The following is a 16,450-nucleotide window of genomic DNA, read 5'->3' as shown; positions in this document are numbered from 1 at the left end:
TCAACTCATGGTTGTGACTTTTTTAACAATGTTATAAAAGCCAGCCACCTAAAGCAAAACAGGTCTGTCCATCGGCTGGCTTGTGTTACATTGATTCAGAAGTCAGAGCTACCAGGGCAGAGAACAGAAAGGACAGGCAAACACTGCTTTTAATAGCAATTAAATACACAAATAACTTGTACAAATTTGTAATGAATATATATTGCAAAGTTGCTTAGAATTAAGATTTCTTATATGGAAAATGCCAGTGAAATTTGTTGAGGCTGTAGCCTTTCTCAAAACAGTGAAAATAAAGGATAATCAAGTTGTATTATTATTATTATTATTATTATTAACATTTATTTATAAAGCGCCAATATATTCTTCAGCGCTGTAGGGATTCTGTCATGCTTTTTATGGTGTACTTTTTATTTCTAAATGACACTGTTTACGTAGCAAATAATGCACTCTACCATTTAAAATGTTATTCTTGAACAACCATATGTGTATTTTTTTTTAGCTGTAATATTGGTGTATAGGCAGCCATCTCAGTGCATTGTGCCTGAGTATGAGCTTTCAGAAGGAGCCAGCGCTACACATTAGAACTGCTTTCAGGTAACCTATTGTTTCTCATACTCCCATGTAACTGGAGGAGTCCCAAGCCGGACTTGGATTTCTTACTATTGAGTGCTATTCTGATATCTACTGGGAGCTGCTCTCTTTGCTACCTTCCCATTGTTCTGCTGATCGGCTGCTGGGGGGAGGTGATATCACTCTAACTTGCAGTGCAGCAGTAAAGTGCGACTGAAGTTTATCAAAGCACAGGTCACATGGCTGTGACACCCTGGGAAATGAAGATAAACATGGCTAGCCTCATGTGAAATGTTTAAAATTACATTTTTGTCTGCCCTTTTGAAAAACAGATTTCAATGCAGGATTCTGTTAGAGGAGGTCTATTAATTGAAGCATTTTGAAGAATAACAGTTTTCCTTTGAGTAAACGTCTTGTCACAAACAGAATGCAACATACACAAGATTATGATTCAATATAAGATCTTCAATAATCAACTTAATATCACAGTGTCTAGACATGTAATGTCAGACTTTTGTTTTGTCTTTTTAATGGGGATGCACTGAATCCATAATTTTTCTAATGTGCCCAAATACTGAATCCTCAAAAAAATGATTCAGGTGAAAACTAAACCCAATTCTAACATTAATGTCTAGATTCAGATTTGAGGAAAATCAAAATTTTCTGTCTACTGTGAACAAACAAATTGAGATATTCAGAGCTTTAAATTCACATTACTCTAAAGGGTGAGTGAAGACTCTGCATTTGGTTTATCCCTATTTTTTTTTTTAAACTGAGTGCAAAAAGAAACAGTATACAGGGGATTTTGGGGGAAAAGAAACCATTAACACAGTAAAAAAATGCTATCTATAAACATTGATGTAAGAAGAATAAACTAGTTACACAAAATGGTAAAGATTCAGCTGTTCTAAACACACACTTGCTATGGTAATACTAATTCTTAGCACGAACAAAAGCTTATCCTAATGCATTTAACTAAACATAGCATTTCGCACATCTGTTTTCTAAAAATAAAAGGCGGGCCATTAAATCTACCATCTTGTCACTGGCAGCGGAGACACCAGAAATTCTTAGGTGCAAATGTATTCTGTGCAGATCACGAGTAACTGTGTTAATCATATTAACACTCCCATTCGGAATAGCAAATGCTTCTGGGGCTTCATTCTGCTCACAGTTGCAGCGTTACAAATGAAAATTTTATGAGGTTTTAAAGAAGCACGGCAGATCTACTAAACCTATACATCTAATACTTACAAGAAGATGATGAATGCTCCCCACTGCCTGCTTCAAAGAGATTAAAAAAGGTAAATTTTAAGATTTGTGTGCGTAGTCAGTAGGTATGCACGGCTTCTCATAGGCAGAAATACATTAGATGATAAAAACTATCATTTCTACTTAAGACATTGGGAAAAAGTTTATGCAGTTCATTCTGCATAGAAACTGCTTAATTCAAAAAGGTACTGTGGAAGCTTTGATACATGTATCCTCTCCACATAGCCTTGATCGATTTCTTCAAAGCCTTGGGACCACTCTCTTAAAACTCTTAGGACCTCTCTCACTCAAAGACTGAATGTTTTCAATATAGCTAGCTGGCCAAAAAACCTATAAAGGCTGGAATGAACAAATGTCTAATGTAATAGCCAGAGTCCAACTTCCTCCTTTGCATCTCTCTAACTCTAACAGTGAAAAAAAAAATAATCACATGGGTCAGGATCAAATGCAAACTAACTAAACAGTTATGTTCCATGTGGCCCCTCTTCTAGTCACTGACAAACAGGCTAAAGACATGCAAAGATGTTTTGGCTTTTATGTTAGAGATCCATTCACTTCAGCCATTATAGATTACATTTTTGGCTAACCATATTGATTTTTGTTTTTTTTATTTTGCACAGTCTATTTTCCTAGCAGACAAATCTGATTCTAAAGGCCCCCAAATGGCTGGGTTATTAAATAAAATACTTACCTGTCCCGGTCTGGCTCTTCATTTAAGTTAAACCATGTGACCCTCGCAATCTAGCATGGACTACTCTTGACAAAGTCAGAAGGTTACTGGATGGTGTACGGGGTTAAATCATAGCCTCCCCCCAACAGACATCCATTATACAAATACAGTGGCTTGCAAAAGTATTCGGCCCCCTTGAACTTTTCCACATTTTGTCACATTACAGCCAAAAACATGAATCAATTTTATTGGAATTCCATGTGAAAGACCAATACAAAGTGATGTACACGTGAGAATTGGAACAAAAATCATAAATGATTCCAAACATTTTTTACAAATAAATAACTGCAAAGTGGGGTGTGCGTAATTATTTAGCCCCGAGTCAATACTTTGTAGAACCACCTTTTGCTGCAATTACAGCTGCCAGGCTTTTAGGGTATGTCTCTACCAGCTTTGCACATCTAGAGACTGAAATCCTTGCCCATTCTTCTGCAAAACAGCTCCAGCTCAGTCAGATTAGATGGACAGCGTTTGTGAACAGCAGTTTTCAGATCTTGCCACAGATTCTCCATTGGATTTAGATCTGGACTTTGACTGGGCCATTCTAACACATGGATATGTTTTGTTTTAAACCATTCCATTGTCGCCCTGGCTTTATGTTTAGGGTCGTTGTCCTGCTGGAAGGTGAACCTCCACCCCAGTCTCAAGTCTTTTGCAGACTTCAAGAGGTTTTCTTCCAAGATTGCCCTGTATTTGGCTCCATCCATCTTCCCATCAACTCTGACCAGCTTCCCTGTCCCTGCTGAAGAGAAACACCCCCAGAGCATGATGCTGCCACCACCATATTTGACAGTGGGGATGGTGTGTTCAGAGTGATGTGCAGTGTTAGTTTTCCGCCACACATAGCGTTTTGCATTTTGGCCAAAAAGTTCCATTTTGGTCTCATCTGACCAGAGCACCTTCTTCCACATGTTTGCTGTGTCCCCCACATGGCTTGTGGCAAACTGCAAACGGGACTTCTTATGGTTTTCTGTTAACAATGGCTTTTTTTATGCCACTCTTCCATAAAGGCCAACTTTGTGCAGTGCACGACTAATAGTTGTCCTATGGACAGATTCCCCCACCTGAGCTGTAGATCTCTGCAGCTCGTCCAGAGTCACCATGGGCCTCTTGGCTGCATTTCTGATCAGCGCTCTCCTTGTTCGGCCTGTGAGTTTAGGTGGACGGCCTTGTCTTGGTAGGTTTACAGTTGTGCCATACTACTTCCATTTCTGAATGATCGGTGGAACAGTGCTCCGTGGGATATTCAAGGCTTTGGAAATCTTTTTGTAGCCTAAGCCTGCTTTAAATTTCTCAATAACTTTATCCCTGACCTGTCTGGTGTGTTCTTTGGACTTCATGGTGTTGTTGCTCCCAATATTCTCTTAGACAACCTCTGAGGCCGTCACAGAGCAGCTGTATTTGTACTGACATTAGATTACACACAGGTGCACTCTATTTAGTCATTAGCACTCATCAGGCAATGTCTATGGGCAACTGACTGCACTCAGACCAAAGGGGGCTGAATAATTACGCACACACCACTATGCAGTTATTTATTTGTAAAAAAATGTTTGGAATCATGTATGATTTTCGTTCCACTTCTCACATGTACACCACTTTGTATTGGTCTTTCACGTGGAATTCCAATAAAATTGATTCATTTTTGTGGTTGTAATGTGACAAAATGTGGAAAAGTTCAAGGGGGCCGAATACTTTTGCAAGCCACTGTACATACAATTATATTTGAAGACTACTATTTTAGCATCAGTACCACTTTAAGAAGTCATTCAAGTAGGTCTGAAAACTCCTGTAGTAAGAGGACCACAACAGGTCTGCACAGCCTTCCTTGTGATCAGACTGCCTGGAAGCCAAATAAATGTATCAGTCAAGTTTTGCCCACCACTTTGATGGCAATTTTTGGGCAAAGATCTAGTTTGAAGGTGACCTCACCAAATGACTATTGTGGTCAATTTTGTCTACAAACTTAATTTCCACTTATCTCTTGAGATAAATATATTCAGTATATTGGTACTAGTGATAAGCAGGTTGACCAAAAATCCACGGCTGACCATTGCCGATTCGGGTAGTGTGCAGATCAGACTGGGAAAGTACACTCCTCCTCTGCTCCTAAACATTCCATCTTGGAACCAGAGACACATGCAGAAATAGTGTATGGAGCAGAAAGACACAGGTAAATGTCCTACAGGGGCTACATTGTGCAGGTTTAGGTTTTGCAGGTTAGAGTAAGGTGCGGATGCGGAAGCTGCGAATTCCTCCTGACCAACACATTACTAATTGCTACCACAATCCCAGAGCCACAAACTGCAGATTCATTTCAATGCAGACAAGATTTATGTTCAAAAAAAAAAAAAAAAAAAAAAAAAAAAAAGTAACTACTCAACAGAACATCTCCCAGAAAAGACAGCTGGACTTTTATAATTAATCTTTCATTACAATTGTGCATAACAGTTACGACTCTGAAGTCTAAGCTGCCATATGCCACTAGCGAAGTGTGGGTCAACCTTCTGTTAACCAGCACAAACCCAGCTGACCCACTGTGTTGGCATGCTTTCAAATTGCAGCACCACCTATGGTACAGAAAATAATTATTGTGGGCATCACATTACTGTTATGTCTAATTATATATATATAATTTGAGTTTATCTACTGTGTGTATGTTTTCTGCATGTTTCTTTGAAGTGCCCCTCAGGTGGGGCAGACAAAGACTTTCATTTTCCATTCAGCACTTCCTAGATGTCACTGCAATCCTCCCTGCCCCCCTTCCTACTCACTATCTAATTGTGTAGCCAGTGCATGAGCATGGGCGTCTGGTCCTCCATTCTATCACATAAACAAGAATTTGGCAGGATGCAAAGCTTGCCTTAATGACAGTGCTCACAAAATGGCACCTGCCTGCTTGCTCTGACTAAAGGATTTATATTATATATGGTGTATTTAATATAGTGAAAGCAAAGTTTATTTTGATTGACAAATACAAAATCAATTGGGAATTATTTCTAAAGGTGACAGGTCCCTTTTAAGACCGATGCCATACAGGGCATTTTCATAAGTGTCAGAGAAACCATCAATCTGCTCCAATTTGCACGCTGTTCAGTTTGCACTTACATGCCCAGCATCTGCCTGTCAGAGAGGGACAGATTTTGGCATGATTACGCATGGCTAGGATTTTGGCCCGTAAACATACAGGGGGATGCCATGACTGTCAGCACTTACTGAACACGGTGCAGATCAGAGTAGACTGCTGACATTTCCTCTGCTGTTGAAGACATGTTCCACGTGGCATATGCCTAATCAAGTGTTTAAAGGCAATATGTTTCAAGATATTGTTGCTTGTCTAGAAGAGAATAATAAGAATGCTGAATGGCTATTTTATTGTTTTCGGAATCCTACTCAGCAATGGCATCCAAGGATTTTAGCAGAGTATTCCCTGCAGAATCTGCTAACGAATATGAACATTAGTTAGTTATGAGTCGTGTTAAAAAAAAAAAAAGAAAGATAACCAATGCAAAAATAAAAGTGACAGTATCCCCCCCAACACTATAAAAGTAGTTAAATTCTATATTACTATAAATGGACACTTCAAAAAAAAAAAAAGGATAACAATCAAGCAATGTGTCTAATAAAACAGTTGCTCTAAAGCAGAGTGTACAACTAAAATCTCTGCCATATAATTAGACATAACGTAAATGGTTTCTTTTGGCACTAAGTAAGAAGAGGCAGCCATACTAGAATGAGGAATAACATTCCTACATGCAAAAAGGGACTCTTCTGGATGAAAAATTATACTACTTTACAAAATATTGAAAACTGTCTTTAGGCAATAATTAAAGGGCAAATAAATACATCTGTTCAACATGAGTCCAATAAATGGTTTTGTTAAGTACAAATTCTATTGTTTTAAAACATCTCTAGTTTTTCAAATTAATAACCCAAATATTGTCCAAACTGCAGGAGAAGAAAATAACTTAATTACCCTTTTAAATTAGTAAGGGTACAATAAAATTAAAAAAAAATAGGCAAAACACATTTTGAATGGCTCATGCTAGACATATGTGACAATAACAAGAAAGGATAGAATGTTATTCCAAGAAGATTAAGTTATGAGATTTCATAAAAGAAAAACACATCTGGTATTTTAATAAGGAAGGGTAGCTACACAGGAAACATTTTAAATTAAAATTTTAATTACCAGCAGAAAATACAATATACAAAGCTGAAGATCTACAATAAATCTGAAAATTGGGTGTTTGTGAGATTAGTAAGGCTATCTGATTAGAGATTGGCCAGATATCTATCAGGTAAGTTTGAAAATCCAGATGGGTATGCATAAGCTCCTACTGTTCTCTCGTCAAACAAACAGATCAGACTGACATGCCCACCAACTGTTTAGCAAGCTTGCCAAACAACCAGATCATCCTGTGTATGGCTAGCTGTAAACTGGCCACAAGTAGAGTAAAATACAAAAAAGAACCATAAGAAAATACAAAGTAATACGTAATACAAAAAGGAGGCAATACCATGTATGCTACCTCATATGGTATCAGCCTGTTTAGCCTGTAGGCTGATTAGTAGGATACTGTATGAGGTTGGGCTGTATAAAGCCACCTCTGAAATAAAGAAAAAGCAGAAAGACTGACAGATTAACTTGAGGGTAACTATATAGTATCAATAACATTAAGTCCTAAAAACTAATAAAGTCTAATAATGTAATCTAAAAGGAAAACACATCTAAATAACACACTAATACTAGAATTTCTTTTTAAAATGCAAACTTCATTTCTTTGTTTGCCTTTGTTCTAATGAAGGGTGTTTGAATGATGCGCATAGTTATGGTCACAACCCAAACAATGTACAAAGCACATAAGGAAGGTATGTAAAGCACACTAAAAGGAAACAATAACAATTAAAAATTGTAGAAGCCACAGTGCTGTTTATAAAAAGCTTTAATTGTGTCTTAAGACTGCAAATAAGACATTCTATATGCCATGTCTGTCTGAAAGTAGTAACATTTCAGTTTGGAGAAATGGGTCAATGCGTGCTTAAGGCCAATGGAACAAGCCGTTTTATGACCACTGTTGCAATCTGTTGTCACAAGCATTTCTGAGCAGAGATCCATGTTTGGGAAATTGAGTTTTTCCCACTCATGGCAACAGTGAATAAAAATGCACCAAGAGCCATTAGTTTGTACTCAGTATAGGTTGCATTCTGTATGCTGACTGATACCAGGAGGAAACTTAATTTGTGAAAACAAAATTTAAGAATGAGTAGTATTGGGTTGTGATAACTGTATACAACCTGACATTTAAAATAATTGGTGTTATAAGTGTGCTGCAGTAAATTAAGCCACTTGGCACAACTGTTCATTAAATTGATCACTTTAACACTGAAAATCTGTATTGAAATAAAATGGCATTAATGTGGCTTTTTATAAGAACAGGCTGAAAACTTGTACAATTCACATTAGAATAACTCACCATCTGCATACACAAGAAAGCATTAAAAAAAATTGATAGGATGAGAAAAAGGTAAAAAAAACATTAAAGAATTTAGAAGGTCTAAAATATTTTTGTTAATCACACTTTAATGGGGGAGAACAAGCCAACGGTTAAACATTATATGTTTTAACATTGTCAAGATCATATATTCAGGACAAATTTATGTATAAATGAGTGCAGAATATACTGGAATACCAAATGTAATGGGAATCTAAGTAAACGCTAGGAGTCACTATTAACTAGTTTACCGATTATAAGGCCCTTTTATGCTCAGTTGAGACCCCAAACAAGAAGACCCATTAGGAAGCAAACACACATTATGGTCAAGAGCTGTCCAGGTCTGCTGAGATGTGACAGAGCAACAGGGCAGTTTTTAAACTTGAAGAAGAAGCTATAATGTTGGGTCAATTACGAGAAGACAGGGTTTTTGAAACCTTTAAACTGCCCATCTATACTGACTGTAAATAGCTGTGTAGGAGATTTGTAGCATTTGATACCATACCGACTTATCACACTGATGGAGGGGAACAAAATGTCTGGCAACAGAGACTGCCATCTGTGAAGCTAACTGAATCTCTAGCTGCTCAGTAAACCAAACTCTAGAAATAATCTTGGTACCGTAGTAATTTCTGGGTGATGCAGAGGTAGGGTGCATCAGGTAGCATATCCTTAAGCAAAAAAAGGGGAAACCACCCTTTAAAGCAGACATTATTTTATAAAGTTAAATTATGGAAAAAGGACAAGGTGATAACCAAAACAATGCAGTAGATAGAATGTTAAGTAACAGTCCATCTATTTCAAATGAATAGGTTCATTATATAGCCCAACTAGAACCAGGGCCATGTAACAAAACAAAAAAAATTTATTATCTTTACACTGTCAATTAACTACCTACACTAGCAAGAACCAGTGGGTCTACCAGTACAATCTTAACAGAAACAGGACACATCAATGCATATCTATATTGGAATAAACAAATTAAGGGTATTTAGATCCTGTGAGTGTGAAAGTGATAGGGAGCTTAGATTATAGGCTCTTTTTGGGAAGGGACCAATATCAAACAATGAGCAATTTTTGTAAAGGATAATAAATAAATCAATCAAATTCCTGATCAGTTGGCAAATGTGATGTTAAAGTAAAGAACTGAGAAGTTACAGGATGAGTATGTGTGAAGATCGGTTTAAATTAACCATACACTTTATCCATATATTACTAAACTTCAAACTGCAAGCAGCCATGTTCATACAAGTAACTTTGACAGAATAAAGGTTCTGATCTACCAGTCAATTTACCCAGATTAGCGACTGACTGCTTACACATATTCTCCTAGCTAAGAGCAGTTACCCATTTTAGCGAGAAGATAGCAATGGGTATTTATAACGCAGACATATTTTACCATTCACAGAAATCATGTAACAAGGTCTCTGCAAAAAATATTATTTAGTAACAAACAGTGTGTCTGGGTGCTAAGGTATAAGGCATTGAAGGCACTCTAAACTCATATTCCGCTTTGCATACCTGTAAAGAGCACAGAGGAATGTATATGAAGCATTTATGCTTTTTGAATGTTTTTAATATCTGCTGTCTAACAAAAAATAGGTTCCTTCATGTATACTACATACAATATTACCAGCCTTCCCATGCTACTTGATACATTATTAAAGGAGTATTGAAACATTTTTAAAATACAAAACTGACAGAAGGGCTTTGGGTGGATAGAATGACGAGTATTGAGTAGAGTTTATCTTCAGACAAGATAAAATGTACTAGGAAAAATGGAAAGCAAGGGAAAGCCCTTGCTTTACATAGTTGTTATAGATATTATATGGTCTTAAATTTACCTTCTTCTACGGTACCACTAATCTTTACATTATTAGGTAAATTAGGTGCATTTGTTTAGGATATTGGGACAATATTTTACAGAGAATGGCTTGCAGTACAGTACGTGTATTACCTCATGTCAATATTTCTAGCTCAGCAATGCCTTTTACTGTACTTTTATAGCGTGTGTCCAATTTAGAATTGCTTTACCCTTATTTGGGCTATGCATGATGTTTCGGCTTCTTTATTAGTAACATTTGAAAGTCGTCTTAATTCACTTGGGGGTGCCAAAATGACTTTAATCGATTACCTTGTACTCCGGGCTGGTGCCCGTTAGGAGAAAACCGCACCATCCCAGGGTACCTGCAGTGAGCGCTTCAGTCTGTGTCAAAATCCCTTGGCCTGATGCATGCGCAGCAGAGTGACAAGCCGACTTTTTTTGTTAAAGTCCTGCTTTTCACTCTACTGCACATGCGCAAGCTCGCAAAGATGGAAGGAGGAAGAGGAGACCACGCTCGCAGCTACCCCGGGCTGGTGTGGTTTTCTCCTAACAGGTAAAAGGTAAGCGATTAAAGTCACTTTGGACTACCTAACATTTTGGCACCCCCAAGTGACTTAGCCTTCCCTTCTCCTTTAAAGGTACCAACTGATGGGCTACCAAATATCTTGATATTTATTATGCTATCAAAAATGGAGTACATCCAAAATGGTATAAACTACTGCCATGCAAAAACATTCAGACCCTTGACTTTTTAAAACAGAATAATGAATCCTATACCGAACAGTTTGTGCTATTAGTGTATTAAATCCCTTCAAGACTTTTAACTACACAGTGTTCGGGAGTGATTTTGGTAATCGGCCAAAAAGGAAATAAAGAGGAGCCACAGCTCTTAAGGGGTTACTGCTACTGGGCAAACTGTTTGACTTCTCTTTACCTTCCCTTGTTCTGTCAGTCCAACAGTTGGCCTGAACAAATGGAACAATACAAAAGGTGGCCATACATGTGTAAGGCTCATGAAAGTATCCAACATTCTGTATAGTTTAGTCTGTGTTTGACCACCATTAGCCAAGTAATGATTGTGCACCTCAACTACCCCAGATTTACAAACAAACAGATATCAGGGTTTTCACCTGCCTATCGTCCACACAATTTTTTGTTCCTGATCCACTACAATTAGTATACTCTTATGCTTAGGATCACAGTCATTCTGTAAAAGTATATGCCCAGTCTCTGCAGAAAAAAGCAGGAACCTTGCATGAGAATGCTAGAACCATATTTCATATTTAAGGTAAATAAAAATGCATGGGTCTGGACACTTTTGCTAGGCAGTGTGTTTTTATATATATATTCCTTAAATTTCTCCAGTGTTCTAACAAAATGGTTGAAAATTGAACTAAAACCCCAAAACTGTTAAAAAAAAAAAAAAAAAAAAAAAAAAAACCTAAAAATCTTATTTCTGACCGTTCAAATAATGTCATGAGTGAAAACATCGGATTTAACAAAGATAGGCATAGGTAAAATAAATACATATAGCAAATAATCCATAAAAGGTAAAACTAAAACATGTCTCAATTCATACTCCATGAACTGAGTTCACAAACTGAAAACTGGGGCACAATATATACAAGGAGAAGGAAAAACAAAATGTGTACCTTTCAGAGCAATGACCTTGCTGGCTGGATTCATTATGGCATTATCAGCTGAAATAGGCCTGCGAATCGGGTTGTTGGCATCATTCATGTCAATAATTACCACCTGGGCTTGCTCTCCTACCTTCTCCCGAATGCAGATGAATTTATCAGACTCCATTGTAAGGGTACTAAAACCAATGTTGGCTGGATTAATACCCAGATTTTGGAGCTGTTGTGAAAAAAGAAAAAAAAAATCCAATATTAATTTCATTAGTGCAGCATTTCCACTTGTAAATGCATGGTCTGGGGTACATGTTAAGAAAGCTTAAAGAACAGTAGAGTATTTTAAGGCAAAGGCACACAGGGCCTAAAAATATCTTCTTCTAGACTTGTATTCGCGCAGAATGCAAAGCCGGGTAAGCTGCACCTATGCTTACAGTAGTCTAGGAAATGTATTTTGGAGCAAGGCAACCTAAAAATTACATTTTACTAGACAAAATAAAATTCAGTTCTAAGCAAATTTCCAATATACATTCATTACAAATTTTCCATGGTTTTAAATCTGTCTATGAAGATTCTTATTCATCCAGGTCATGATATACAGCAGTGCTGTCCAACTGGCGGCCCGCGACCCCCCATCTGTGTGGCTCCCCACCTGTCTGGCTGCTTTGATGGCTTACTCTTGTGTAAGCGTTAAATGGTATCAGTACTGAGATTAACTGGCCCCCTGCATGGTTCACACCTCAGATTCAGGCTGTAAACCCCCTGTATTGTTTAAAAATGTAATCCCCTGTGTTGTTCACACCTTTTAATCTCTGCATTGTTCATCCCCTGCAGTGTTCACACCTCAGACTCAGGCTTTAATCACCCACATTGTTCCCCTGTACACACCTCAGGAGCAGTAGAAACCCACAAATTATCCCTTCACCCTACGAAAAGAACATATACTGAGGTGGTACTGCAATTAAAAAGTTTTTTAATATATAGTTATTGTGCAGACTGTAGGAGCAGTGCCAGCATTGTGTCACTGTGTGCTGCCTGTGTGTGCCATACAGCATAGGGCAAGCAGAGTATGGCACACACAGGCAGCATAGGGCAAGCAGAGTATGGCACACAGGCAGGGTAGGGCAGGCAGAGTATGGCACACACAGGCAGCATAGGGCAGGCAGAGTATGGCACACACAGGCAGGGCAGGGTAGGGCAGGCAGAGTATGGCACACACAGGCAGCATAGGGCAGGCAGAGTATGGCACACACAGGCCAAGTATGGCACAAACCAGCCAAGAATGGCACAAACCAGCCAAGAATGGCACACACAGTCAAAGTATGGCACACACAGGCAGGGTAGGGAAGGCAGAGTATGGCACACACAGGCAGGGTAGGGCAGGCAGAGTATGGCACACACAGGCAGGGTAGGGAAGGCAGAGTATGGCACACACAGGCAGGGTAGGGCAGGCAGAGTATGGCACACACAGGCAGGGCAGGGAAGGCAGAGTATGGCACACACAGGCAAGGTAGGGAAGGCAGAGTATGGCACACACAGGCAGGGTAGGGAAGGCAGAGTATGGCAGGTGATAACACGGGTGCGGTTTCAAGTGGGTGCAGTTTCAAAAAGGGGGAGTGGTCAAAACTGGCTTCCATTATCGGCCCTCCACCACGTAGGTCGGAAATATTCCAGCCCTCAGTACCACAGAAGTTGGACAGCACTGATATACAGTATCTAGTAGAGTTAAGTCTAAAACAAATGGACTTTTCTAAGTACACAGTACTGAGTACTACTGAGGGTAATACAGTCACAGGCATCCAATCACGGTTCCACTGAACTTCAGTTAGGTGTTGGCTGAAACTGACAGGTGTGAGAAAGTATGATCCAGTCACAATGGTACCATGATTCTCATTGAGGCAGGTGCTAATCTTACAAAGTACATGACTGGAAGTGTCAATTGTTGCAAAACCGCAAGGGTAAGGATGTCAAAGTGGCATTGTAAGTTGCTGACAAGCGACTTCAAGTGGTTTAAAAGATATGTGTAAATGTAATTCCTATGAAAAGTGCATGGATATGGCTGTATTTGTGCATGTAATACATATCTACTTTTCAGTAAAGCATAATATATTTGTGGAAACTGTTCCTAAACCAACACACAACATGCAGGTATACCAGTTATGGGCAGCTAGACATACTCCAGTTGTTGGGAGTACATATTACAGCATCATATTGACAAACAATGGTTTTTCAAAAAAAGGGGGTTGTGGTACAGCAATATCTAAATGGAGTTCCAGTTTCTTCATTACTGATGTATACACTTTTTTTAAATTCAGAGAAAACTATATTTCCATGATTACAAGGAACACAAAGTGTACATTTCTCCTATCAACTATGTATCTATAATTGCCCAATCGTGTCCACACCCACAGTTTTCTCTACAATGTTTCTGTTCTTGCACGATATAGAAATATGGGTGTGCTCTGGCAACGTTCTTTAGAAGTCTGATTCTTTTCTTTTTCAACTCCCCCCCCCCCCCCCCCCCCAAAAGAAAAAAAATTACTAAACATTTAGACACAAGGCTTTTTCCTAATATTTCCTAATACAGAATTGTCAGTCACTTCTTGTAGTACCAGGCACAAGAAATAAGCATTGACCTCGAATTTAACCTTAACAAAACGAATTCCCTTCCTCTACTGTAGAACCCCCAGGAGGAGCAGGCCAATAAAATTACTTCTTTCAGACAGAAAAGTCAGCGTAGCATCTGTTTTTATGAATGCCTTAGAACTGGTTAGCTGCCTCTGATGACACCCTTATGCTAGGACAAAACAATAACCTTCCCCTTACTGGAATGCTGCAATATTCTCCGATTTCAGGAGGAGCTGCAGTTCCAGAATACTCCTTTATGATTTTACAATGCTTCACCAAAGCAATTATTTCAGACTTCCTTCCCCTACACTTAGTTAACTACTCAATTAATAATTGTTGTAGAAAGAACAAATGAGTGATGTTTGAAGACCTTTCTCTCTCTCTCTCTCTAATGTTTTGAACTTTTAGACCTTCAATGACTTCCAAGCTAATAGCACCTTATAATAGCTTACAATAGCTGAATAGAAGCCATGGACCAGATTGTTAAAAAAAAAAAAAAAAAAAAAAGTGCATATTTAGAATCCACTGGGACCTCTATAACAATCAACATGGTTAAGCAATGGTTAGGCTTTCAATACACAGTAAACAAAAAAAAAAAGTTACAATGTCATAAAATGACACCAGATGACACCCTATGCTCTTTCATGACAAGATTAAATACTACTGTATCCAAGCAACTTTACAGAGGGCAGAGACACCTTAAATAACCATTCCAAAGGCACCATCTGCTTAAGATATGTGCCAATTTATTAAGCATGCACACCAATGACCCAAGTGTGAAGCTGCTTCTTCTTGGGTGAAGGTAATAAGCTCTTTGCCATGATCATTTACAGTGCATAAGGGCAGCATCTCATTGCAATGCAAAGTTAATTAGAGAAAATAAAGCTACAATGAAATAAAACATTTGGTTACTTTAAAGAGGATCTAAAGTCAGAAACAAAATGCCCTCACTTTGCTATTACAGGGTAGAATAAGCCACTGTATAATAATTCTTCATACTGCAGCAGTCTACTGAGCAGAATGTCAGGCATTCCAAAATAAAGTATTTTGTCTGAAACACGTTCAATTAGCATTCAAAATTACATTATGCAAGGACCAACAGGATTGGGCAACATGGCAACCTGTTAATGTTATTTCCTTAACATTCTGGATGTTACATTGGCAGATTTCCCTTTTGTTAAAGGAGAAAGAAAAGGTACAATCATTGGGGGATGCCAAAAAGTTAGGCACCCCCCCCCAAGTTACTGTAATCACTTATTTTACACCTTGGGTTGGTGCTCCTGGAGGGAGAAAACTGCACCAGCCCGTGGTAGCAGAGCCGTTTATTTGAAAGCATAATTTAAAGAATGCCAGTCACAGAACATATTTCTAGTCATTTTGGAAAAATATTCATATAATGCAAGCTTTAAGAAAATGGAAGATACGCTGGATGTAAGTAAAATTAATCCATACATTAAAAGGCGTGGTTTACCTTAGAGATAACTTTCAGTATGTTATAGAACAGCCAATACTAAGCAACTTTTCCATTTGTCTTCATTATTTATTTTTATAGCTTTATAATTATTTACCTGATTCAGCTTAGAAATGGGGGTCTCTGACCCCAGCTGCCAAAAACTCTGTGAGGCCACAATGTAATTTTTTTATTACTTATCTTTCTATTCAGGTCCTCTCAAATTCATATACCAGCCTCATTAAAGCCAATCCCTGGTTGCTAAGGTATTTTGAACCCTAGCAACCAGATAACTGAAATTCCAAACTGGAAAGTTCCTAAACAAAAAGTAAAATATCAAAAAAAAAAAAAAAAAGAAGACCAACTGCAAATTGTCTTGGAATATTACTCTCCACATCATACTAAAAGTTAACTCAAAGGTGAACAACCCCTTTAAATAAAAAAAACAAAACATAATTTACATTAAAATCTGCTGACAATAGCTTTCCACCAAAAAAATCAGCTGACCAAGGCGCTGAATGATGGTTTGCAAGGAAGGACATCGAACTGCTGAGTTTGCAGCATTCTTTAACATTCAACAACAGGAAGTTAACCATTGTTCTCAACGGATTTCCCAAATTATATTTTTTCATTTAAATATTCAACACTTAACTAGAACTCAGAAGTGTGTAAGCAATTTGTGTTCTCCATACACTTTAAAATACATTTAATACATTCTCATTTCAAAAAAAGGAAAGAAACACCCATTAAGAAGGTCACTGGACATTCACACACATCTAAATAAGTGAGGTTTGAGCCTTTATTTGCCTAAAAACCAAACTATGTATAGCCCACATGAACACTTAA

The 16,450-nt window shown here is 38.1% G+C and overlaps 1 protein-coding gene across 3 annotated transcripts in view; it reads right to left on the bottom strand.

Moving 5' to 3' along the window:
- Window positions 1-16,450, bottom strand: part of cltc (clathrin, heavy chain (Hc)) — a 64,478-nt gene that overhangs the window by 37,245 nt on the left and 10,783 nt on the right. For 2 of the 3 annotated variants that reach the window (XM_012956840.3, XM_012956839.3), the window contains exons 2-3: window positions 11,545-11,752; window positions 8,050-8,052 (exon numbers count right to left, since the gene is read on the bottom strand). In XM_012956840.3, coding sequence (XP_012812294.1) covers window positions 8,050-8,052; window positions 11,545-11,752 — 211 coding nt within the window. 3 annotated transcript variants of the gene reach the window in all.

Source organism: Xenopus tropicalis, chromosome 2 (genome assembly GCF_000004195.4).
Source record: "Xenopus tropicalis strain Nigerian chromosome 2, UCB_Xtro_10.0, whole genome shotgun sequence".
Lineage (NCBI taxonomy): Eukaryota > Metazoa > Chordata > Amphibia > Anura > Pipidae > Xenopus > Xenopus tropicalis.
This window is presented reverse-complemented; position numbering and strand designations above follow the sequence as displayed.